The sequence below is a fragment of the Odontesthes bonariensis genome, chromosome 4 (genome assembly GCF_027942865.1).
Source record: "Odontesthes bonariensis isolate fOdoBon6 chromosome 4, fOdoBon6.hap1, whole genome shotgun sequence".
Taxonomy (NCBI): domain Eukaryota; kingdom Metazoa; phylum Chordata; class Actinopteri; order Atheriniformes; family Atherinopsidae; genus Odontesthes; species Odontesthes bonariensis.
The window spans coordinates 27,421,921-27,448,937 of record NC_134509.1 but is presented as its reverse complement, the minus strand read 5'-3'; the positions used below and the strand labels follow the sequence as shown (position 1 = coordinate 27,448,937).

The 27,017-nt window shown below is 41.5% G+C and overlaps 2 protein-coding genes across 2 annotated transcripts; both read right to left on the bottom strand.

The window, feature by feature from the left end:
* Nucleotides 1-139: 139 nt before the first annotated feature.
* prkacab (protein kinase, cAMP-dependent, catalytic, alpha, genome duplicate b) lies at nt 140-19,055 on the bottom strand. The gene is made up of 11 exons (XM_075463773.1): nt 18,374-19,055; nt 16,747-16,808; nt 13,649-13,777; nt 12,077-12,175; nt 7,160-7,242; nt 6,891-7,017; nt 5,240-5,335; nt 4,871-4,993; nt 3,816-3,875; nt 3,628-3,732; nt 140-3,537 (listed from the first exon to the last, which is right to left on the bottom strand). The coding sequence occupies exons 1-11, from the start codon at nt 18,417-18,419 to the stop codon at nt 3,412-3,414; spliced, it is 1,056 nt and encodes a 351-aa protein (XP_075319888.1). The 5' UTR covers nt 18,420-19,055; the 3' UTR covers nt 140-3,411.
* A 1,585-nt stretch (nt 19,056-20,640) lies between these two features.
* On the bottom strand, nt 20,641-25,270 carry asf1bb (anti-silencing function 1Bb histone chaperone). Its single transcript, XM_075463774.1, has 4 exons — nt 24,943-25,270; nt 23,975-24,090; nt 23,641-23,817; nt 20,641-21,729 (listed from the first exon to the last, which is right to left on the bottom strand). The coding sequence occupies exons 1-4, from the start codon at nt 25,049-25,051 to the stop codon at nt 21,532-21,534; spliced, it is 600 nt and encodes a 199-aa protein (XP_075319889.1). The 5' UTR covers nt 25,052-25,270; the 3' UTR covers nt 20,641-21,531.
* Between the last annotated feature and the right edge of the window lie 1,747 nt (nt 25,271-27,017).

Sequence of the window (27,017 nt, the reverse complement as noted above, 5' to 3'; positions counted from 1 at the left end):
ATGCCTGCCCTGGCCTCAAGGCAAAAAAAAACACTCTTACCACCGAGGGCGTTCAAACATCTCCCCATCAGTTCAATCTTCTCCCAACTTCCAGGCGCTGAACAACAACACGACAGCCAAGAAGCACAGACGAGTTCAGTAGAATTTTACAAGTAAAACTTTATTGGAATGATATTCATGTTGCAAAATATTACACTTCGTGTTTTTATGTCACTGTTCCCGTGACTTTAGACGGTTCCCGTTGCGGCTGTGTGTGTGTGTCTCTCTCTCTCTCTCTCTCTCTCTCTCTCTCTCTCTCTCCCTATCGCGCGCGCGCGTGTGTGTGTGTTTGTGGCAGGGGTTAAACATCGGGGTCTCATTTCCCTAAAAAGTGCGACAGTATGTACCAGCATTGTGCCTGCATTGAGCGGAAGTTTTATCACTGCAAAAACATCGAGGAGACACGTAATACGAGCGTATCATGACTTCAAACATTTTGTCCAGGATGGTCGACATTAAACCTGGCATGAAGGGAATACATGATGTGAAGTCTGAACAAGTGGTGTAAACAATTGAATGATGATGTCCAGTAAATGAGTCCCATCACGACCACTGAGCCAGCTGATGGCAATCCGTGGACATGCAGCTCGCAGCTCCGTTTATCTGCGAGCATGAGTCATACAGATTTCTTAGCAAAATGTTGACTTGTCGGCCGAGGTGGAGAGAAAGCTCAGTGGTTGAACACTGAGAATGAAAAGTAGGGGACATAAGGGACGCGTTTGGTTTCGAGTTGGTTTCCTTTGAATGAGAAGCCTCCAGTTTACTGTGGCAACTGGTTTACGACTAGTTAACCAAACCTGCAAGTGGAGATGAGTCAGTACAGAAGCACAACATCAAGCGAGGCTTCATGTGGGTCCAGGTCCATTTCCTGATTTTTACGCTTTATATTCAAGGGGCCCCCCTCGCACAACAACCTAACAGGCTTTCACAACAGTGAACTGATAAAACGTTAGTTTTGCTCTATTTCTGAATATGTGTTGTGCATAAGGATTTTATTAGCTGTTATTTTAATCTGGAAAGAAGGCCTCAGGGCTAACTCTGGCTCGTGTATAAATTAAATTCTGTTGATCAGTGAGCACTGTCCTTGTTAAATACACCAATTAAAAACAAACAACACACGCCCTATCATCACCCATTTACTTCAGACAGAGCTCAGAAACTGGTGGTCGTTATCTCAGAAGATGTCAGATTCAGTATTTTCGGAGCTTGACCCACACACCTCAGCCTTTTGTTGGTTAAATATATATTTATCATTTGAGGTTGAGGCTCACTCTGACCATCACTGCATGAGCTGATGCTGTGCTTCTCTATTCATTTATGTTTAAACCAAATTACCACTCTGTAAGTCTGGGGCAATAAATGGGGAGGTGAGACGGTGTTAAATAGAGGTCCAGGGCCCTCACAGCAGACACATGTGGCCATTAACAATTAAAAACCAGAATAACCGTAAGCAGAAAGTGATTAGCCCACCCTGCAAATCCCTCCATGTTGGGTCAATGTTACCTCTTATTTCAAACGACACAAACAGTTCCACATTACAAATGTGTAATTCTGAGAACAGGCTCGTCGTATTTCCCATTTCTGAGCTCTTTCGGACAGCGGGCTTTCGTGGGAATCAAGGTTGTCCAGAGCTTAAAATGATGAGAGGAAAACCGTGGCGCCCGTTTGAACCAAATTAGCATATCGTGGTTATAGTGGCGCGTCAAATTACAGCGACAAAGAAAGGCATTTTAATGTCTGAAAAAGACACCAGTGTCAGGTGGGTTTTATCTAATAAATTCTCACTGAACAAATCCTACAGCGACCACCATTCTGGAAATTGTTTAAGTAATCCGCCATCATAGATCATGAACTAAGGAGCCACTGAACACCTGAGGTGCAATTAGTTATATATTTCATATCAGGAGGTTGTACAGAACTAGCTCTATTCCCCTCCAGGTGGTCTTCCCTAACTAGTTCAGTGAAGTACCGGTCATCTTTAAGTCTTCACCACCACACAAAATAAGAAAACTGAAAACAAAAGAAAACAAACAAACAAAAAAACACACAAAAAAAAGGTAACAGAGTCGCCATCACGTGTAAGACAGTTACATGGAGAGTGGTCCTGCGTTACGAGCTGGGTGACAGGGGGAGGTGGACATAAAGCACACTATTCAGACTGCTGTCCGTGACTGGTTGAAGTCCTGATGACCACCAGCCAGCAGCAGCTTGAGGTAGTCTGCCTCAGATGTTCTCTTTAAGTCAGAGTCGAGGGCCAAATGGTCGAGCGAGCGAGCGAGCAGAATCATCTCGAGCAGAAAGCGAGCTCTGAGCTCAGTGAGGAAGTGCGACTACGAAAACAGACTTGTCGAGTTAGCAAAAATCAAATCTTCTGGAAGGGAAAACTGTGGAAGACGCTAACTAAAAGTCTAAATAGTCCCTTTTGTCCCTTTTTAAAACTTTAATTAGAACTTTAAATTCTCAAATCTATGTTAGAGATTTACCTGCCGAGCCTTAGGTTTATGTAGATAAACGTCTGTTAAGTGATATGTTCAAACCTGAGTTTCCATTATGATGTGGTGTTTTCTTTTTAGGAACACCATTAAAACTGAGATAATTCCATTCCCTTATTCATATTTCCTTGTAAGTGTGATATGATTATCATTGGAGCCACTATTATCTAATAACATTTAAAATGGAGTACTGCAGATATGCACTAAGTCTGGCTATGCTAACAATGATGGAGTTACACAAAGAACATAACTGACTTTTTGTCTTTTGGCCCATCGTGTGTTGAAGTATCGTGTCTGTGATGGGAGGGGACGTGTTTAAATATAAGAATAATTCAAGACTAACCACTGCAAATCATGGGCATTTAAGTGCATACGTGTGTGAGTGTGTGTTGCGCAATAAGCACGAAGCGGGTCTGCCGGTTGTCAGTTTGAACTGAGACTTGTGTGTGGATTCATTGACCCCCTGTAACGACTAACGCACCGGAGTGGATCACCACAGGCTGATTTCTCTATTTTGGGGGACGAAAAAAGAAGAAAAGATGAATGATACAGTTACATGAACGGGAAGATCTTGAAAATGTGTAGAGGCAAGTCTAAATTAGTGGGGTTCCCGACACCCATGAAACACAGCTTCATTATAAAGGGATTCATAAATAAGACAGAATAATAAATAAAATAAGACAGAGACACAACAGAAAAGGCAACACTGCTGGTTATCAGTCTCCTCTCTTCTTCCCGCTTCTATCCCATTTTTCCCTCTTTTTGTAGCTGGTGCTTGTGTTTGAGCAGGAGACTGGACTCTCTCCTCGTGTCTCCCACTTGACCAGCCTACCTTTGTATCTCCCTACTTCCCTCTTTCCTCCTCTCTTGCTCTCTAACTCTAGAATTCAGCAAATTCCTTGGCACATTTCTCGCTGAAGGAGACGCGAATCTCCTCCTCTTCATAGTCGTCAAAGTTGCTGGTGTCGCCTGGCCCTTTAAACTTTGGGACAAAGGGAGCTTCCACCTAAAAGCAACAAAAAAAGAGAGTGGTAAAGAGAAAACCCCGTACAAGCAAAGTCACACATGCCTACAAAGTGTAGAGACCACTGCATACCTTTTTCTGGTAGATGGCAATCCAATCAGTTGTTGCGAACCACTTGTGTCCCTTGATGTCGTTGACACCGTTTTTGAGGTTCCCGTAACGTTTTGTGAGATCCACCTGAGGACGATAGCGAAACATTTTTCTCACGCTGACCTTAAAGCAAAGCAGTTTACACCTTGAGATCAGGTATTTGCTTTTACCTGTAACAGGTTCCTCAGGAGATCCTTCAGGTCTGAACTGAAGTGAGATGGGAAACGGACCTGAGGACAAAGAGTCAGGAGCAGTTAGAGTACGGGTCAAAGGTTCCCATCCTATCATCGTGGACAACAATGTCATGGAAAACTTGGGTTTTTAACAATGTTTAAACTCTCTACTTTCGGGGCAGACTGACTCAACAGAATACATCTTAAGAGGAAAAAAAGAAAGGAAGAAAGAAACTATTTGGTGTGACAGTAGTGATCCAGCATCTCATCCAACAAGCTTCTGGAAGAATACTGGTTAATATTTGAACACTCTTTTTGAGCAACATTGGTGGAGATGAATGACATTTGTTTTCTTAACGAGGACCCACAATCCACATATTTCTGATAGTTCTTAAGTCAGCTCCAAAGGTGTAAAATTAGCAGGATTTTTGTCCATTTTGAAACACTGTTGAAAGATCCACACGTGGTTGTGGAGGTAACCCCATTTATTTTCCAGTCAACTTGTTTTATCTCCCAGTTTCTCCTACAGCAAAACAGACCCAGAATATGAACAACAAACATACATGCGGCTATTGAATCTTTGTCTTATATGACCATGAATTTGTATCTTTGTCCGTGTGATCAGCAGCAGAAAATAATCAAGACTGAAGTTATCATTTTTTGTGCAGAAGCTCCTTTCCGTGACTCTGGTGTTCCAGCTGCTTCCAGTTCATAGCAGACCTGACCCTCAGAAGCAATTTCCACTCAACTGTGGGCGATGGTGTGTTTTTTTTCCCAAGCCTTGGCAAAAACCTTCTTTAATGCAAGAGCTTTCGGGAAAACTTAAAACCGAACAGTGTAACTGATCACTTACAAATAAAGACACATTTCCACCACAATTAATATGAAAACAAAGTCCGCAGAGGCCTCTTTGACTCGACACTGAAAAGGCTATCTGTGAGAAAATCCCACCACTCTTTGTTTTTATACACCAAAAGTTAGATATCAACCTCAAACACCAAATATTACAGATGATGAATAGCAAAGACTAATAATCAGACCGCCAAACTCACCTTTCCTGATACGATCTTTTCATAGATCTGAATAGGCTGATCAGCAAAGAAGGGTGGATATCCTGCTGCCATCTCGTAGACGAGTACACCCAGCGCCCACCAGTCCACTGCCTTGTTATACCCCTGGAGGGAGGGATAGATGGAAAAGCACAATGTTACACGATGTTACAAAGGACCAAATTTAAACCAATACTTTTGTTCTTGGCCTTACTATCTTGCGTGCTCTTAAATAACAAATGCAGCAATTTGGCTCTGAATGTGTAAAACTGAACTGTATTTACTTGTTTCCACTTTAAGGTTTGAACTAATCTTCCTTGAATAATTAAGAAAAACACTTTCAAAAACTTTTCAAAAACAAAGCTGGCTCGCCTTGCTGAGGATTATCTCTGGGGCCAGATATTCTGGGGTGCCGCACAGTGTCCAGGTCCGGCCCTTTACACGTTTGGCGAAGCCAAAATCTGTAACCTGAGACATAATCAGGAAAAGGAGGCAGATAAAGAGAGTTTCAGAGCAAAATAAGACATCATGGAGCAGCAATGGGAATACATTACCAGCAGTTATTTCACAGTTAACCACAAGAGGGTGGCACAATCCATAATACAAGACGGCGCCAATGTGACGGTAGAACATCAGCACGTACACAATTAACTATTTGAGGAACATCACAGAGTAAGGGTGAGGGAAAACACCTTTATCACCAGCTCTGAGTGTGCTTGTGTGTCGTCATGGCTAAATGTGGTCATGAAAAAACTCCCCCTGTAGTCTGAACTGACACAAGCGCAGTCGTGGTTTACTGTCCGTGTAACCACAACCATGTCAGGAATCAGTTAGAAAGTTTTACAAACGTGCAGCTGAGAACTAACCCAAAAAGAAGGCCGACTTCAGAGATAGGCGTGGTGCGGCCAACAAACTTCAAGGTAAATGGATACATAGACAATTAAACATTTAAAACCGCCTCTGGCAGGTGTCACCTAAGAGACAGTCCGCCACGATAACACCCACAGACGCATAGACAACATTACACGATGAAAGAAAAAGCAGCTGCGGGTGAAAACTGTTACAGGTACAGTTACAAGATGGAGACGGAACAAATGGACAGTTACAAATAGAAGAAACAGGAAAAAGTAGCTGTATCTTCTACTGTTACAATGCAATTGCATTGATGAAATCAGTCCAAAGGCACTGAGACTGACATACAGTCTAAATACTTGCCAGAGTACTCAAAGCTTCCTTTGTTGTTGTTTCTTCTTCAACCAGTAATACTAATGGATTGGAGCCTAATGGTAAAATCAAACTCTTGCCAATGCAAGTTGGAAGAACCTAAACCTTTCAACTGATATACCAATGTTCAGTCGGGGTTAGTACAAATTAGGCTGTGGGCTAGGACAATAGAGGATAATGTAGCAGCAAACACGTGACAGTCAAGTTCTGTCAACAACACAGACGCTTAGCTTATTGCAACAGACTTTAACTGCTTTCAGTCCTGTTGAACGGACTGAATTGGAATTAAATGGATTGAATTGGACCATGATTGGATTGGACTGGATCAAACTGGACTTCCTTTGAACTTGCTTACTTTCTCTGTAAGGTGCCCTGAAATAACACATGTTGGGAATTGGCGCCACATAAACTGATTCCATCAATCGACCAAAAATATGCAACATGTGTACTTTTGATGGAAATCGTGTCAGAACTGTGTGCAGATGAGCTGTGCTGGAAGGGTATTCTTCTTTGGTAAGAAGCTCTTCAAAGAAGTTCAAAAAAACTTCAAGGACGTTGCTTGTATGTTTAAAAACACAAGGATTGGGATTTCATTGCAGGAATATGACGATAACGATGATTTGTGACCATACGCTGTCATAATGAGTGCATCTTGTACAGTCAGGTATTTGTAAAGAATCTGCCACAAAATATGGTCCACCTCCGAATCACTTTCAGTGGTATGAATCTGTGCAGAGGACTCAACACAACTGTGTCGCACACTAGAATGCCTGTGGTCACTGCATCAGCGGTTATTTACCTGTATGTAACCCTGCTGGTCTATGAGCAGGTTTTCAGGTTTCAGGTCTCTGTAGATCAGGTCCAAAGCGTGCAGGTACTCGAAAGTCAAAACAATCTGAGCAGCGTAGAACCGAGCATGCGGCTCACTGTTCACACACACACGGGGAGCAGACAGAGGGCAGTTAAGTGTATGTTAGAGAATGAAATACAACTGAATAGATTACAATCTGAGAGTCCTTTATCTACATCTACAAAATCCAGTGAACTTCAATGCATAAATGTACTCACCTAAATCTGCCAATTCTTCGTAAATGGGAGAACATCTCTCCGCCTGGTACATACTCCATCACCATGTAGAGGTTAGTGTTGTCCTGGGGAAGGGAAAACAGATGTTAGTAACACTCTGTTACATATTCACTAGTATAAATGCACACAGACAGGATGGGCATCGACGGCATAGAATGAAAATAAAGAGAGAGACAGTAACGCTAACAGTAAACCAGTTTATCCCTGAATAAAATGGATTCACCTACTCCAAACTGAATTATTAATACATGAAAACCATAAAAGATTCACTGTGTGCAATGTAGTGACATCTAGTGGCTAAAACTGCAAATTGCAACCAACTTACTACGTCCCACCTTTTACCAAATTGTGGTGGCCAAAATAAACTTGAAAGATCTGCTCTAGAGCCAGTGTTTGTCCCTCCTGGGCTACTGTAGAGGAATAGCTTTGCAACACAACAAATGGTCAAGGGCAGTGACTCGAACTGTCTTTGGATAGAAAACTTCTTATTTCAAGATTACGGAAACACAACAAATGCTATTTTCGTGAGAATCCACATGAATAAATACGATTATATTCAATTTCTGTCAATAAATCAGCCTATATGTTGCACACTCCAACAAGCAGAAGTGACTTCTGTTTATTGTTGACTCCTCCATCTGTGTGCGGAACGACACACATGGACGGTTAATAGGTTTATTTAAGGCGTCTCGGATATTCAATCCCTGAACAGCCAGGTGCATCTGAACAGCTTAACCTGAGTAAGGCCACGTGAGTAAGTATGGTCATCAGCTGGGATAGTATGTGCGGGTACAAATTGCCACTGACAACTGCTCACATGGCAGATAAACTTGGGTCTGCACTGCTGATGACACAGCGTTAATAGGATTGGCAGCAGTAACAGAAGTGATAAAGATTACATCAGAAAATCAAAATATTGATTCAATGGCAATTACATGGAACTTACCACTAACAAGACAAAAGAAAGTGGTTCGATTTCATTATAACTAAAGACTGGACAAACAACTGTTGATAAAGCTTTCTGTGGGTGATACAAAAGATCCCCATAAATACCTGGCAGAGGTATTTAAAGATAGTTTGACTACAAGTTAGGCAAAGTTCACAATTTAGACAAAACTGCACGTGTTTCATGTTAAACATGGATCCGATTGAAGGGTATTGAGGGTGAGACATTAAAGGAAAAACCAACATCACATGTCTCTGACCTGTGCCTGAGAAGCTCTTGGCGTTTATTTTATTATGACATTTTAACACCAAAAGAAATAAGTTTTTATCCAAACGGTGTTTCACCTGCTGGGACAATCTAACTAAATCCTTTCCCAGCAGTAGTAATTCACTCTTTGTGTTCTTAAAGTGTATTCAGAATCAGTCAGTAACTACCGGTAACCCCAAGGGGACAAGCCTGTCACTAGTACGGTACGTAGGGATGGTGACTGTGTCAGACCAGACTGTGATAATTAAGAGTTTCTGAGATAATTAGGCTACCTTGTTCTTATTGACAGAGCGTGGATGTCAGCCCCAAATAGAGGGACAGATAGGGAGCTGCCAGTCATCCAGCAGTTAGGTAGAAATCGATCAGTCTTGTCACTTTTTGCCTGCAAGTCAATGCTGTCAATTTTTCCGCATCTACGTGAGATGTTAAGGTCTGTAAATGTGTGTTTTTGTAAAGAAAAAAGTAAACCGTGTCCCCTCATGTAGCCCTGAGTTAGCATGTGCCCCCAGATGTTGTGTTCCCATCGAGCTGCACCTGCAATTACTAGGGGGTCATATGACGCAGGACTAAATGCCAATTAAACAGTTTCACATTGCACTCAAAAGTAAGGAAATCCCCAGAAGGGACTGAACACCACTCTTTCAAAACCTATTCTCCGAGTGCTTTGTATTCATTCGCATCGATTCTCACTTCGAAGGTGGCAAATGACGAGAGTGAAACACTCCAAGTAGCATAAGAGAACTGCAGGGTCCCCACAACCCAGGGTTGAATTATTGCCCTTTTTGTTTGAATTGTCACCCCATCTGTAATTGTTGACAGTGACCTGTGAATGTATAGTATATTGCTTGTTGTGACAAACTTCCAAATAATTGGAACCCTCTCTCTTTGGCTTCTTTTAGCCTATTTGGATTCACATCTGATAGTTTTACCGCTTACAGCAAAAAAAGCACCAGCTTAGCACAAAACAACAGACAAAGTTAGTGACAAGCTGCTGAGCACGGTGCAGCATTTAGCAGCTTAAAAGCAGGAAATTTCCCCTCAGTTTGACTCAGAACAAATGGTCATTTTGGACTACTGGATGTATAAATATATGAAAAACAGTATCAAACTAGGTAGTCTACGTAGACCAACTACAGAGAGGTCCGTCACAATGGCAAGTAAATTGTCCATTTCTTTTAAATTTACTGTATCGATTTGAATGCAATTTCATTTCTTGTTCATTGAATATTTAACTGTTATGGGTGGATGTAGCAACTTCATTGTTTGAGAACTCAGAGCTCAATTTTTAAACTCAATAAGCCCCCAACAACAACAAAATAAATAAAAGGATAAACTAAGAGTTTTCAGTACTATATTCTAACAGGCTTAATAATGAGCCCTCTATTCTGTATGTAAGTATTTATATGTATTTTAGTTCCGCATACTGTTAAAGCATGAGGAGTCTCTATAAAAAGAAACAGCTTGAAGAAAATGTGATGTAATATTATACCGCTCTGTCACAGCAGGAATTGTAATTGTTACTCCTTAAAAAGAGACATTGGTATCTTACTATTTTACCACAAAGAGTGACACCTTACTGTCAACATTACAGTTCAATTACAGCTGGTCAGACTGTGATAAACGAATAATAAGACAGTTAAGCATGTTTTGGTTAAAAAGAAGCCTTAAAATGCTCTAATTAGCCTCTACTATTACAATTTTGTTTTTAAAAACACATCAAATATATTAGAGATTTACAAAAATACTTAAATTTATCACACAATTTGAACAACAATGCATTCTGGGTCAGTGATGTTATCAGCTGGCCACAGTCGACAGTTACAGTTTTGATATTACAATTTTACTTGCCAGCAGTAAGAGATATTGATTCAGTGCCACGTGGTGCTTTTGGTTGTAGTTTCCAGATGAAATAAAGCGTGTATACAGAGCTTTCTAGAGACCTGCAGCAGTGTTCACACCAGATCTTTTTGATATTTGGATTCAATGTACAGTTTCAATAGGAACTTTGCTTTGGCGCCATCTTCATTAGACCTGTTAATACTCGCATGAAGGCATCCATCTATGTTCTTCTCCGCTCCAGCAGATATCCATCTTTATCAACAAACACGGATAGACATGCATTTCTCCAAAAAGCCAACAGAGCGTAGGCTTTGGAAACAATGCTACATATTGACTGAGTGGCTAAAAGTTGGCTTGACACAGCTAGAGCTTGGAGAGGCTGACAACAACCAATTTCACGACAAAGAGGACAAAGCTAGAAAGAAAAAAATAATAAAGAAAGAAAAGAAGCACCGGTGAAAAGCAGAGACAACAGATGCACTGTAAAACCTTAGTTTCACTTCACCATAAAGCAGATCTCTTTTCACTTTTGTTTTACCCAAAGCATAGCACAGCTAAAGCACCAACAACATCCTCAACACAACCAAGAGAGAGCAGACTTAAAATTGGGAATATTCCACATTTCTTATACTGCCCCCAAGTGGCAGCAAAACACTATAACCGGTTGCTTGCTATAATTTCCATTCCTATTATAAGTTGTGCTGGTTGACAAGCAAGTTCAATTTTCATCATAATGCAGCGAAGGAGATATAACTCGGTTCACTGTCCTACACACTGGAGCTAGCCAAGTGCACTATGCCCTGTTCAACACGCCTTTATCCACAAATACTGACTGAGCCTCACCGTTTCCTTCGCAACCCTCAGTAATGTGATGCTGTTCTCTTCCATTCAAACCTGGATAACTATAATAAAGTTCCAACACAACACAGTCCCATGAGTTTTTGCATTACCAGCATGAAACTGCCCTCACTCCCCTCTCCACAAAATGCTACAATTTGTTGATCATACTCGCTTGATGACGGCGAGATGTGGTACCCTGTTGGTAATGAAAAGCAGCTGTTGCACGTACACAACACTTTGCCCCACTCTCACCTTCGAACTTCTCTGATCTTCTTTTTGGTGTATATTTCAAGTAATGTCTTCAGTGTTGTCTTCACTACTGATTGGGCTCGAAATGAGGCCGAACTGAAGTCAACTTATTCTCAGCTGACATCATAGTAGCTCACAAGACATTGCAGTGTAAACAAACTACTGTATGAGTGGTAGGATTCTCTAATAACGCATATATATGTTTTGTGTATATGTATGTACACAAACCAAAGACAACGGGAGTCATTCTGATGTTAATTTAATACGCCATACATCCCGTATCAGTCAGGGTCCCTTCAAATAAAAGCAAAGCAGGGAGTAATTCTGCACACATGTGGTAGGCAAATACTTACCTGATCATCCAAGATTTATTTTTTCACCTTCATGGTGAAACAATAAGGCTAAATCCCAATTCATTCCTTTGGCCTTACCCCTCCATTTTTCATCCTTACAGGTAGGGTAGGTGTACCTTTTCTTTTTCTTTTGGATATCTAGTTGCCATCTAGCCAGCCAAATGGCCCACAATGCCCCTGATGAGGGGCTAGGTAAACACTAATCCTTGATCTCCAAAAGAAAATGGCACTTTAACCCTGCAAAAAGGAGGGACATGGCCAAGTGAATGGGTGAATGTGGACAAGATTGGGAATCAGGACTGGGCCTGAGACCACTTGGGAGGGTTGAGTGATGCTTGATGCTCACCGCCAACAAACGACCCACACACATGCTTGTGTACACACAACTTCAAAAGTTCTCATTACCTTGAATGAGTCCTCTAACCGCACAAGAAAAGGGAAGCTGACAGCCTGAAGAATCCTCTTCTCATTCAGAGTGTGCTCTATCTGCTTGAGTTTCACCACCTGAAACGAAGACAGCGATAAGAAGGGAGAAAGAGACAGACTGTATTTTGCAGCCGAAAAAGTAAAAAGAATCATCTGACGGTGACGTACAGATAAAGAACTGACAGCTCCTGATATGACAACTTAAACTTCAAATTAAACTTTACAATGCCTCTAAACACTGTTGACACTATGCTCAGCAACACTGTTGCTGTGCTAAGGTGTTAAGTAGTTTATTAGTCTGAGAAAAAAACTGCATAGTGCGTTTTGGGCCTTAAAAAGGGAGTTAAGAAAGACAAAAGCCATGGTTCCCCTTAATAATATATATAATAATATAATATTAAAGTTATGAGGAAAAGTTAAATATATGAGTATTTTTGTAAGAAATACATCTCATTTGGCAAACTGTGCTTTCAATGATTGATTAGTTTTCACATTGGATGTATGTAAAAATATAAAAAAATGTGGCAAAGTGCCCCAGTGTCAGTGGCTTGATTTTCTCAAATGACAGTTTAAAAATTCTCTTGACGTAGCAACAGCCTAATTACAAGACTTATGGTATGTGAAAGCAGATTCATTGCACATTGCACATTGCACTAGATATTCATGGTAGATTTATCTCATTGGGGCGGCTGTAGCTCAGGAGGAAGAGCCGTTGTCTCCCAATTGGAGGGTCACTGGTGTGCGAGTGTGAATAGAACATCCTTATAGTTACAGAGGGGATGTACAAATTGATGAATGTTGTAGTGTAAAAGAGCTTTGATTGGTAAACAAGACAAGCAAAGAGCTCTACAAATGCAGTCCATTTATCTGCTTAACCAGCGGCAGAGGTTTGTAGATAACAAGTGGGAGTAAAAAAAACTAAACTGAATCCACCTTTTTGCACTTGCTAAATTCCTGGATGCCTACAGGATCATGATTCTAATGTTTAATTCCATACACACTTGGAAAGTCAGCCGAGATAAAAACAGTCAAATTCCCATGGAGTTAATGTATCTGAACTCTTCAACCACCTTACAGGCATTTAAGGTTGGTGACCATTTGAAATAACCTCCATGTTTTTGGCCAGTGCTGCACATCAGTTACTACTTTACAGAGACAATGTTCATCTGGTGGATATTAATTTCTTTTTTTAAATCAAAAAATATAATTGATTTAATACGAGAAAATGCAGCCACAGTTTTGCAGCCTTTAAATATTCTACTTGGTGCGATCTACATAAAGACAACAACTGTGGGTGATACCTCATTCAGCACAAGTGGATTTAAATCTAGCTTGCACCTATGTGGTATTTGGGTCCCTGCAAAACAGCTCTGGGCTCTTCCACAGCATCTGTGACAGACTTCAGTGTTTCATGGGTGGTGGCAGATGACTGACATTTTCATGTTTCATACAAGCATCACGGTAGGGACCATTCGCCACGAGTGTCCGCAGGTGACAAACACATCGGAGCAGCCTCCCCCGTGACCCCGATGACTCCTGGCCCAGACTGACCTTCTGCTTATTGAGGATCTTCATGGCGTAATGCTGTCCCGTTTCTCTGTGCTTCACCAGCATAACGCGGCCAAACGAGCCCGTGCCCAGTGTTTTCAACCTCTCAAACTGCTCCAGGCAAGCAGTGTTCTGAGCACACGAAACAAAAATGGTGAGCAGATTATTGTGAAAATAGGATGATGGGGGTTGTGTTGTAAGAATGAATATTTATTTTCAAGTAGTCCTTGGCTCATATTCAGCTCTCATTTTGGATTTACTGACGCTGCATTATGCATTCTATATAAAGTATCAGTGTGTCATCTATATAAAAAGGTGGTACATGTGCTCTATGAGACCACGTTTACAGCGTGAACATATATGTCTGCAAAGTATATCAATTCTACATACACTGAAGAATATTAAGTTACAGACATATTCAATAATAATGTCTAATGAGCCTGTAAAAAAATCCATCCTGATTTACATCTACACAACATTTATATCTTAAAAAAATACATAGAAACTTGTCCATTTTCAAAGCTTCATCAGTCAAAATCCAACGTCTGTTTTTCATTCTGCAACTGATCAACACACAACACAACACATGGAAACTCTGTGTCAGCACCATCTTCATGAGACTGGAAACGATAACTTTGACAGCCTTTACTACATACTGCCATATCTGAGAGAGAAATCTGTGCACATCAGTGCAGAGCAGCTGTAGGGACATCGCAGCAACCAGTCCAACTGAAATCACCATTCAGTCAAAAAGATTTTCCCGAAATGTACATATCTGTAAATATATGGTCATCACGTGGCCTTTACCAGGTCTTAAAATCATATCACAACTTAATTACAAGTATCTCTTTATCTCAAGATAACAAAGGTTGTTTTGTTGCGCTAATGGGCAAATGTATGTTGTTATATCAAATACTATCCTATACTAATACTATACTTATACAAGGCTTGTTTCCTCAAGATAATTGATTTATTATGTCATCTCCAGGTAATGATGATTGTTTAGTCAAGATAACAGATGATTTTATTTTGTTATCTTGAAATAATGAGGCTTGTTTCCTCAAGATAACACATCAATACAAAACAGTGCGATCGCCTGAGAGGCAGGTGCTGGCTTAAGTGTAGCAAGAGGTGGCTCTGTGGTTAAGGCCTGCTTCTCTAAGATCATTGCGGATGTCTTTCCTCCTTGGCATCGAGTTAACACACACCTTAATGCTGCAAAAAAATCTGACAAAACTGATGCTTAAAGTGATAGTTCAGAGTAGATTCACCCTAGGGTCATTTGAACCGTGATATCCAGCCAAGTAGCCCACCCGAAGTTTTTTCGATCTTGGCTGAACATCAGCCGAGTTACTGAGTTATCCCGAATAGCTTAGGACAAGCGCTAATGGAACCTGGCAGTATCTCCAAAATTACCACACTAAAATCACATGCCATGACACCAAACTTCTACAGTAGTACAAATATGGTCTGTACTCACAAAACGATGCATTTGGAAGTTTGTACATAGTCCAGGAGTTTATTATTATCAACACAAGCCTGATAGCTTCTCTGCTGCTAAAGCTGTGTCGACGTCACTTCCTTGATCTGGGAGCTTCAAAGAAAGATGAGGGTGGATCTACTACTGTAGACAACAAAGTATATGCTATATTCTACATGATTTTTTATGAATTTTTATGTTGTAGAGTTGTGAATTTATTTTATCAATAGAGAAATTGAGCAGCCTTGCTTTGTTGTCTACATTAGTAGATCAACCCTCATCTTACATTTAAGCTCCCAGATCAAGGAAGTGACGTCGGCGCAGCTTTAGCAGCAGAGAAGCTATTAGGCTTGTGTTGATAATAATAAACTCCTGGACTATGTACAAATTTCCAAATGCATCATTTTGTGAGTACAGACCATAATTGTACTACTGTAGAAGTTTGGTGTCATGGCATGTGATTTTAGTGTGCTAATTTTGGAGATACTGCCAGGGTCCGTTAGCGCTTGCACTAAGCTATTCGGGATAACTCAGTAACTCAGCTGATGTTTGGCCAAGATTGAAAAAACTTCGGGTGGGCTCCTTGGCTGGATGTCATGGTTCAAATGACACTAGGGTGAATCTACTCCGAACTATCACTTTAAGTAGAGGTGATCATACCTGCAGATGATCAATGAATCAAGTGCCTTAAGGCTACGGCTACACGAAAACGAAACGAGGTTTTTTTTGAAAACGGGTTCGAAAATTCTTGCGACCACACGGAAACGCGCTGCTGTCCAGACGAAAACGATGAAACGATGCCGTACACACGCCACTGTGTCACGCCATGCTGTGAGACAATAGAGAAGTGTTAAAATTGGCTCCCAGCGTCAACGTGTGACTGACGCAAAAACGTTTTAGCTGTAACAATGGAAACGAAACGAGGCCGTTTTCAAACTTTCCCACTCTGGAACCCGTTTTCAAAAACTATCGTTTTGGGGTAGTGGGAACGCCGGCTCCGTGTGGCCGCGACAGCGAAACGATAAGAAAAAGTATCGTTTACAGTGAAAAACGTTTCCATGTAGGCGCAGCCTAAGATTTCGTTGCCTAAAAACAATGACCTGGTGAAATATGACATGTGCTGTTCATCTGAGGTTGCATTTATCTCATTTTGAAACCTGGTAATGGATCAAAGATTTTTTTTTTCCTCATATCATGAGGACCTATCAACCTTGGAAATGACATAGGCTGTTATTTCTGTTTTATTGTACGATGCAGCCCCTATATGAAAAAAAAATGGATTGAAAAATGCATAAATTACAAGTGTCGGTCAATCCCACTATTAAAATGAGCAAATCTGCATGTGTTCGGTGAAGTGTTCATTTAAAATCTAAAAAATAGACAAACTATTTTGTGGGTTTTCATTGCAAATCAAGAATTTCTGGCTAAATGTACGCACTCATTTTCTGAATTTCTAATCCAAGCAGTTATCTGTGTATGCAAACTGGTAAATGACAGTAAATGTAGATTTTTAATAACGATTTGAACACATTTAGATGTTGATCGTGTTTACAGTCAACTAATTCAATACATATTGGAGAAAGAAAGGAGTGTTTTGTGTAATAAACCGCGACACACAAACCTGTGCAGGATTTTCCCACTTCTTGAGGAAGTCCTCTTTGGCTTTAGCAAGGAACTCCTTGACTGTGTGAGAAAATGAAAAACACCAGTTTACAGAAGGAAAGGTTGAGTTATCTGTAAGTTAAGTGAAAGAAGATAAAATAACACAAAAATAGATAAATAAATACATCTAAGAGCCCAAGAATATTTTCTGAAGTCAAATACAAAAAGTACGAGTTGAAATCTCATCCATTTTTTACTAACATTTGTAGAATAATTTCAGTCGCATGCATAGATTCCCTTTTGCAATAACTAGCAACTTTGATTTTGGCACACAACACGACAACAATCAGTGAGCACATGCAAGTGCCGAGCTAGTCCTAAACATACAATCTCAATCATGCGCATGAATACAAATTCAGTTAAATTGCTTGGACTACATTCAATCTTAAAACTCAAGACGCAACCAATCCAGATGCCCCAAAGAAGACAGTATGATTCGGTGCTTTAGTGCTTGTAAATAAACATTTCTTTTTCAAACTAAAACAAGAACTAATGGCAGCAAGTTGATTCTTCTTGAAGCTATGGACCGAGTCCTGATATCGCCAGTTGTGGCGATTCTTTTAAGGAGTGCTTGCAAAACAACCTAGAGGGAACAGGAGAGCAACATAATTGGTGCACACTTAAATGTGATCAACCGATACATGATTCAAAGATCCCTTTCTTCTAAGACTTTCAATCTCAGCGCACACGCAGAAAACGGTGCTCAGGGCAGTCGGTTGTTTGTGTAACTCACACATTCTGTATGGCATCCCCATCTTATTGCTAATTTGGCAAAAGAAAAGCATATCTGGCTTAGAGAAAAGCAATGGGATGTTCCGCACACACCGACACACTCCCTGGTAACATGTGTGCACGATCAAGTTAAACAATATGCAGGATGACTTGAGCACCAGACACCTGTCAATTCCTAATGCCTCGCTTACATGAGATTTAGTTATTTTTTGGTAAAAAAAAAAAAAAAAAACACAAGTCCAAGTAAATCACAACCACTGTCCCATCAATCTGAGAAACAGTAATCTCCACTGAATTTACATTATAATAAAACCAATAGCTCAACCAAACAGCATAGTCCCTGAGCATCTGAAGGCACCATCTCCTTCCAGAGAGCAACAGGCACAGAGTGTTCAGGAAATACCTGACACATAGCTCGTTGTGATCTTGCCAAGATACAGCCCAAGAGGAAGTGAAGATGCCAAAATTACTGCAGCTTACAATTGCATGAAATTGCATGGTTGGGGAACCAGCACTACATCCTGCTTCATTGCATCCACTGATGAATGCCATGTCCAAAGGTGAGCCTGCGTATCAGAGATCTTTACATCAAGTGTATATCATGCACATGGACTGAAAAAAGAGCTTACAGGATTAATATGTCTGATTCGTTTATTACAAGCATTTTGGCGTTCACAAGTGGATGAGAGGATCTTAAAATAAATGAATGGATACGAAATCGGGAAACAGCCAGCGTGCGGCTCAGTGTGTGAAGCTAACGCAGCCCGCAGAGTCACATCGTCTCCGGTCATTTCATGAAGCTGTGACAGAGCAGGTGGATGGATGGATGGATGTATGCTGGCGACGGTACCCACCGCTTTCCATCTCGCTGCCCTTTCTGGCCGTGGGCGCGTTGCCCATGATGACAACCTCTCAACGGGCGATCCGTGGCTTTTGGCCGCCCCGCAGCCTTCTCAAGCCGGTCTAATCTCGATTAGATCTGAACGGTATTTGCTAAATCCAGCAGTACGGAGCGTTAACTCCGCGGTCTTGCTTTTTAATAGCCTGACAGCTGCTAATGCGGCGCGGCGGTGAGACGGGCTAGTTAAGAGGGTTCACTCTTTGCGCGCTCATCCACAACCGGTGACCAATATGGAAGTTAGATCCAAGATGAGCTGTCGTTGAGGTATCTCGGCTGTTAGGGCTGCACTGGACCCTCTCAGGCCGAGCTGGGCGCACTTGGCCTGGACACGGAGGATACAGTCTTCGCTTGTCCCTGCTTGCAGCCCCCGCCAAACGAGCCCCCCCCTCCCCCCGGCTCCCCACCTTTCCCCAGTCCAAAAAACAACGATGCCAGAGGCGGGGATGCTATTTTCTGAAGAGAAAGCCTCCCTCTTTGCGTTACCGAACCCAGCTTTTAAAAAAAACCAAACCTCGGCGGGGTCCGACAACGACGACAATTCACCTAAATCAACATTGGACCCCCGTAGCCTCGGAGACGAGCGAGATGACGGAACTACAGCCGAATGAACGTCCCGCCTACTCCCGAGATTGATTGACAGCTCAACCTAGTCTGCGGATTGGTCGCCTCTTTACGGCGGTGAGACATAGACTGCTCTGATTGGCCCTTGGAAATCCATCAACAGCAGCAGCAGCGTCGTCCCACCGCCCCACACAAAACGGAGTGAGAGGAACGTCACCGATTATTTTCCTCCCCACAACGTACGCGCCCACTTCTTCTGGTTTCTGTCTCCCATTGGCGTGATGCGGACGGACCGTGGGAATCTCGGTGAATGCGAGGGTGCCTATTGGCTATCAGCTGCGACTGACAGCAATGCCCCCTCCTTTTCCTCCGAGAAGAAGACAAGGAAAAGAAAAAAAAAACACCCCCCCCCCCTCCCTATTTCCTTCATCTCCGCCAAGCGACTGAAACACGTTTGGCTAAGTGACGTCAACCGCGAGCTATTTTTAGAAATGTTGGTCAGAATTTAACGCACGCGCAGCGCATTCTAGCAGCGAGGACTTCTAAACATTTCGCTGGGATATTTGGTGAGAAATTAGTCTGAGGAAGTGAAATACAGTATTTTTAACTACTGGTGTTGGGTGGAAACAACCAGAGCCGGACCGTCATTCTGAATCCTTCCGCTTCATCCTTGCTATCGTCAGCCCTGCACCTGGATTTCTCAGAGAGGTGCAAGGGGCCTTTTGTTATCATGGTCATCAAAGGGCACAATTTCACACAGATTTGCATCTGAATATCCCCATGACTTTAATCCTATTTTTAGCTGGAAATGGTTTAAAAAGAAAATAAACAAAAAACAATTCCACATTCAACTCATACAAGAGCTGCAATATATCAGGGCCATGCAGCCACCTTACTTAGTATATAAACAACCAAAAAACAAGGCCTACACATTGTGACAGCTCGGTCAGTTCAGAAAACCACAAAAGCGCCATGCCGTCGGTAGTGATGTCATGTTAAGCCATTTCTCTGGTTTTATAATCAGTCAACAAGGTTTACATCATCACATTTGATCTTATATTGTGTAAAAAAGGGCAAACAATTGTTTTAAACCGACAGCAGAAACTGATACAAAACAGAACATCCTAACATTTAAGGAGCTGCAAAAAAAAAAAAAAAAAAAAGGCGTTTGAAAGCTTTACTTGATAAATGACCGAAAGCTGATTAATCATTTGAGCATTGCAACAGCCTCGTAATGGAAGGCAGCTGAGGCTGCAAACAGGTTTTAAATCTACATATGAATCTGCAGAGCACTCCAGCGCTGTTCATTGTGCTCAACAGTGCAGACGTGAGAAGCACACAGAGGTAACAGATGGATGGAAGAGGGGAGTTAGTCCCTGCGCCGGAGATAAAATGGATGAGAGCAGACAGCTCCTCACCCCTCCCTTTTGTGCTGCAGTTGCCTAGCAACATGAGGCTAGAGTGAAAATGGTGGAGTAATGCTGCTGTATTTTATGAATGAAATTGGGAAAGAAAGGGAGCAGAGAGGAGGGTGCGGAGCGGGCCGATGCGGACACATGCAAACGTGGCCAGCCTTTCTGCTGTTGCCGTGCTTTCTTCCTCACAAGTCAACAGCTGGAAATGAGAAGCAGTTATTAATGGAAAGGAGCGCAAGGTCAACAGAACAAACTTTATTAATTCCATCACTGTTACAATACTAAGGCAAGGAATATATAGTAAGTACAAAATGAAACTATGCCTTCTTATTTACCAAGACAAGAAAAGCACTGGGAATACATTATTTACAGCAAACCTGTCATCCACACAACTCGACTATATGGCATCCATTTCTCTTACCTTCAACTAGGTTTTTTTTTTTTTTTTTTTTTTATAAATGCATTCTATTTGATATATAAAATAGGGGTATATTAATTGGACTTGCACAAAGAAGAAGGTTTTGTAAGTAATGTGGCTATACCTTGGACAAAACTTGTAACTTTATAGTTGTATTTACCCGTCAAGAAAACAGTCAAAGCTCTTGCAACAAACTCCTGAACACGGGCCGTATATATTAAACCCAAGAGTTGTTTCCACAGGCAGGCATCAGAGGAGAAAACTCTTCAGAATAATTAAATGCTTCACTATATGCAGCCTAGGTTACTCCTGACACTAAGCTCAGCTCAAGGCTTTGAACTGTGCACGAGAGGACAACATGAACCACAAAAAAATACTTATTAAAATCAGTACATGAGTATGACTTGCAAGACTTGAGTTGAACATTATCCAATTACTGTGGAAACGATAAATTAAGGCAATCCCGGCTGTGCAGATCTATGTGTGTGTTAAAAAAACAAAAACAAGAGCATACAAAAGAGGAACCAAAGTTGGGAACAATCACAGGCAAACTCCTTTTTCTTTGTGCCGTATAGAAACATTTGCACATTCTTCTGTGTCAGAATGTCCCACTAATGTCCACATGTCATTTAGGTACATCCACAGCCTTTTTGTCCAGGTGTGTGTGATTATAAAGATATGAGGGGCTCTTTGTCCATCATGAGAATTTCATGACTCTTACATGCAGTCCATGGAGTTGTCTGGCATCAGTCCAAGAGGTGGCATCTTTCCTGGTATACAGGAGGGAGGGAGCATACCACTGATGTTAGGGGACGGGTCAACATTCTCACTGTCTTCCATCTTGTCTGCTGAGCCCTCCCAGTTGATATGGAAGCGGGTGACGCGGGGGTTGGAGGCCAAAATATTCCTTTGGAGCTACAATGATGGAAAATAATATCAGAGAATTGTCAGAATTGGATAGTTTTGTTTTTCTTTAGAGCCAAAGTTGAACATTTGTTATCAAGGCGATTAAGAAGAAATACTGAGATAATTAATTCTCTGAAAATATGACAATTAGAGTAAAGACTCGATGATAATGCCATTTCACCAAATAGAAATCAGAAGCCCTATAATTTAAATTTTGACATCTTCTGTGAAAAAAAAAAAAAAAAAAAAAAAAAAAGAACAATACACAAAAGACACTTGTTCCTTGCCCAGTATACAATCTCACAGATGGCAGTCGAACCAGCTTGACTTGCATAAGCCACCAATAATAAAATAACCAAGAGTTTAGTGTATTTCAGAAGCTGAATCTGTATGAAATGTACTGCATGGGCTCTGGACCAAACACAAAAAAGGACCAGCGATCCATCAGCCAGCCTCCGTGATGGTGTGGGGTTACATCAGTGCTCCAGGCACAGCTCGTTTACACTTCTGTGATGGCAGCATTAAAGTAGAAAAGTTCAGTGGGATTTTAGAACACCATATACAGCATGCAAAACCATTATCTTCACCAGGGAGATCCATGTATTCATTTATTTTTTTTCTTTCAACGAGACAATAGAAAACTGCATTCCGCAGAAAACATTAAGGAGTGGCTGCGGAGTAAGAGGCTACAGGTACGATACTGGACTGTCCTGCCTGCAGTCCTGACCTGTATCCCCAGTAGAGAATGTGAGGAGAATTTTAAAAGAGAAAAAAGGTAACACCTTAAGATGTATTTGCAGGAAGAATGGGACAAAAATAATACCCGAAACTTTTGATTTCTTGCTATCCTGAACGTCGTAACCTATTCTAAGTTATGTCAAGCGGAATGGCAACTTTACAAAGCAGTGAGAACTTTACTGTGCTTGTGTTGTAAATTATTTTGCAGGCCTGAAATGTTAAAAAATATTTTCATTAACAAATTAAATAAAGTTAAGGACAGAGAGGGAGAGGGAAAATAAGCATTTTGGGTTCATGTTGTTTGCAAGCAAATAAAAGTCAAAGTAAATCTAGGAATCACTGCTATTCTATAGCATTTTTCTTTAATTAGCATTTTCCATGCCATTCCAATTTCTTCTGATTTGGGGCTTTAAATTACATTGGAAGCAACAGATTGTCTTGGGGCTTGTTTATTGTAGCATGTAGGTATCCATCTGTTTCAATCTAACCCCACACAGAGTAAAAGGCTTTAGGTATCAAATCAACAGATGGACATAGGTGCAGCTCTCCAAAAACAAGGTCCATGATGCCACAACCTAAACCTTACTGCAACGCATCACAGACAGTTGTGGGTTAGGGTTATGCAAGGCTATTTGTTGACACTTTGCAATTTAGAGAAAGTAGTGACAGAGTAAACAACTGTCTGATGCAGAAGTAATACAGTGTACAAGAAAAACAAAACAATATATCTCTTGCTCGAACCACAATAAAGCAAAACTGATCATTTTTATTCAAACGTAAGCACTGATCAGGTTTACCAGCACTGTGGCATTCTGTCAGCCGACTATGAAGATGTAGACAGGATCATCATCCAAGTCTTGCTAGACATAGTAAATCATAAAATGCACTAATATCGTGCTTGAACTAAGACCTCCATTCAGAGAAAACAACCCCAAAAAGGAAACGCTGTTGTATGTCTCATACTTCACTTCATTCTTAATAAGAACGTTGCCTGTAATTGTAAATTTCAGAGCACCAGAGGGCACCAAAGACAGCGTTTCCATACAGCCTTTCTAGAAGTACGGCCCATGTATGGTCCTTTATGTCGACGCCATACACAACTCTGGCTCGGAGTGGCTTCCATGCACTTAAATCTATGACTGTTAATCAGTGACTGCCATCTTTCCACTTGTGTCACGTTACCTGCGAGTAGTCCGGCTTTAGCGGTGGATTTTCTCGTAGTTCTGGGTCTGTGTATTCATTATTTACATAGTAACCAATGCGGATGAACTCTTGTCCACGATAGGTGCAGGTTATTAGGACTACAGTGACTCCTACAGCATCGCTCTCTGGAATCAGCCCTGTGTTGGGAGCATCAGCCTAAAAGTGTGGAAAAACAATGATATCCAATCAAACAACAGCTTTACATAATGTAAAATCAAGTGTAACACTAAAATAAATCAGGCAAAGCATCCCTTACAGTTGTTAATGACAGGAAGTCTTGGTAGTCAGTGTTATTTGTAGTCAGAGAGCTCACCTGAAACACAAACATGTGTCTGCCAGCTGGTACTGGGCCGACTAAAACAGAGTCCAGAACCTGGTCATATTCCTCACTCTCAGCTGAGCCCACATAGATGATCTTCCACTCCAGATCTGACAGCACACAAAGACAAAAAAAAACGACTTTTCTTAAAAAGGTAAAAATGCAGTTTTGTAAATAACATCAGTTGCCCACTTCACCGCGGTGCTCAGGGATATCCGAGCAAGCCTTCAGCTTTTTGTACTCAAAGAAAGACACAGCAAACAGCAAAATTTTGATTAACAATCACAGAGGTTAATTTTGTGTTTCCAACAACTGTTGTCAGACCTTTACACATTGAAACAAAGTTTTCATTCCAAAGGCTCCAGAAGAAAAGAATATATGTAGGAGTTACTGCTAAGAGAGGGGTGCTTTGGTTATTTGTCCATTAGTAGGCATAGGACCATTCAACTTTATGTGTGAAGCAACCTAATAAAAATAAATAAATAAAAAAATGATTTTTTTTTTTAAACAGCACTCAGGCCATTAACATCTCGCCTATGGTAGATAATATTCTACAATCACACTCGTTATTACTTCCCTGTTGCGTCTCCCCGCGGTTCGCGGCAACTCATTGAGTTCATTTGTTTCCACACAGACGTAAAGTAATCAACCAATCAGCTTCTCGGGAAAAACTACGTACAAGCCCTTGGAACCAATCACAGCACTCTGGAGGCGGGCCTACCAGCACAAACGCGCCAGCGCCAATTTTCAACAACTTGTCAAATCAAATATCAGACGTTAAAAAAAAAAGCAACTACCATCAAACAGATATAAAACAAAAAAGTGTATCATAACGATTTGTGTTGCTCTACAAAGACATGTGCAGTGAATATGACAGAAATCACCCCAGACAGCTGTCCAATGGCTTACACATACAGAGTAACTTAACTGGCATTATACGTTAGCTGACAAATAATACCCACCTTCCGGCAAATCTTCCATGCATTCAAACGTTATTTCAAATTGAAACGGATTTCCAAATGGGCTTGGGTTGTCCAGTACAGCAACATTTAACACTTGAACCTTCGCCATAGCAGAATACTGTGAGGCACTTTAATCTAGCAAAATAAATATCTGTTCTCTTTTACGTGGACAAAGTTAGATGCGTCCCTCAACACTTAACTATCGTTGTGTTCACAGGTTGGCTCACACGCGGTGGGACTGCCGGGTTGCAAAGGTGGAAGTTAAAATTTGATCCTTTTATTCTCCGAGAACACCGGGAGGAACCAGCCGCGGCTCGGCTAGAGGAAGTGCGTCACTCTCTTCTTCTTCTGCGTTTATGAACACAGAAGAACACAGAAGATGAGCACAATAGCTTGCTGCTGCCCCCAGTGGTAGTTTTTCTAAACAACATCTTTATTCATGGAACAACCGTCCTGGTGAGATTTGAGTCTTAAAAAAGACACATTTTGGCTGCTGAAAAAATTGCAAATTAATAGTTATATTTTGTTAACCTTTGTCAACGTGTGCAATGCATTAAGACCAGAGGTGGGTAGAGTAGCCAAAAATGGTACTCAAGTAAAAGTACTGTTACTTCAGAATAATATAGCCGCTTTCGGACAGACCGTTCTAAGAAAGTAGTTATCAGAACTACCCTCCTCGAATTTCGTTCTGATAACTATCCTTCCCCAGCGGAACTGTTTCAGTCTGCATTCGCACATGAGTCGGGACCTGATAGAGCTTGAAAGTCCCGCCTCCTTGACGTCATTCAACTTCCTCCCCTCGGGACCACGGAAGTGTAATAATTTGCAATTCAAGTCAATGACGGAGCCAAGACGGAATAAAACTATTTTTTGCGCTTGATGGAATTGAGTCTTGCATTTCACATATGTTGTGTAGGACATTTTTTAATATTTTTTCATACCAGTAGTGTAACAGTTTAGCGGGCATAAGTGCTTCATTGTTAAGTTATTTTTCTGAGCATTTCTCGAACTACAGCATGTAGCGTTTGGCACGGAAAATAAACGTCATCACGTTTGGGCGCGCGGAGGAGTGGAAGAATGGCGCTGTCGTTGGCCAGTTTCACTCAGTTTTTCGAGGGCGAACGAAAACTTGTGAGCCGAGGAGAGAACCACTACCAGTCGGGGCACGTGGAGAGCTTCTGCTATGCTGGTGGTGATATGTCTGGCTTCGTCCATGCCAGCCAGCGAGACCGCCGGTATACAGTTAATGTGGGATCAGTGACGTAGCATATGCGACGCCATGTAGTCTTTTTACCCTAACTTTTTTTTACAACGTTTAACCAGGCACTCCTACGACAAATCGCCAATGTTTTTGCATGAACTCATCCATATTTAACCCCAGAACATCATGCGTGTACTGTAAAAAGGCATATAATGACTGGGAACAGAAGACATCATCCTGCCCATGTCAATAGATCCAGGCATGAGGTCCCATGGGGACGACGGAAGTAGGAAGAAGAAGCAAAAAAGGGGGCGGGACTTTCAAGCTCTATGGGGACTGATGCGCCGCGCGCAGCCGTCTGCTTCAGTGACGTGTTAGCCATTAGCCGTTTAGCGCTACATTCAAACACAAAACAAAACGGTAAAAGTAAGGAGAGTAGAAAAAACACCACCAAGAAGCTAATATGGAGAGCGGGGAGGCCACCATGTTTATGGTCTGCATGATGGTGATATTAATCATGGATAATCACATTAGGCGTCTAATATCGAGGCTGGAAAAGCTCACAGAGAGTTTTTCATTTTATGAAGGAAGAAAGGAGAGCAGAGCGCTGCAGACAAATGAGACCAGTGTAAGTTTAACTTATTAAACACCCGCTGGTTGTGTCTGTGTCATATGAGGAAACATTTCAGCTGTGATAGCATGACATGGGGCGTAGCTACCGACCACCACACACCTCCGTCAGATTCGTTCTATAGAACTATGAAAAGACCCGACCTCGGAGAAGGAGCTAAATAGTTATAGGAACTAAGGGAGAAAGCCCCGAGTTCCTGTATGTCCGAACACGGGAGAAAACGGCCCCGCGGATTAAAAGGTT

Coding starts and splice junctions, on each gene's coding strand:
- prkacab (XM_075463773.1), bottom strand. CDS start 18,419: ATGGGCAACGCGCCCACGGCCAGAAAGGGCAGCGAGATGGAAAGCG. Junction 16,809..18,373: donor GGGCAGCGAGATGGAAAGCG/GTGGGTACCGTC, acceptor TTTCTCACACAG/TCAAGGAGTTCCTTGCTAAA. Junction 3,733..3,815: donor TCCTGAGGAACCTGTTACAG/GTAAAAGCAAAT, acceptor TATCGTCCTCAG/GTGGATCTCACAAAACGTTA.
- asf1bb (XM_075463774.1), bottom strand. CDS start 25,051: ATGGCGAAGGTTCAAGTGTTAAATGTTGCTGTACTGGACAACCCAAGC. Junction 23,818..23,974: donor GACACATGTTTGTGTTTCAG/GTGAGCTCTCTG, acceptor CCACACTTTTAG/GCTGATGCTCCCAACACAGG. Junction 21,730..23,640: donor TAAAGCCGGACTACTCGCAG/GTAACGTGACAC, acceptor CCATCATTGTAG/CTCCAAAGGAATATTTTGGC.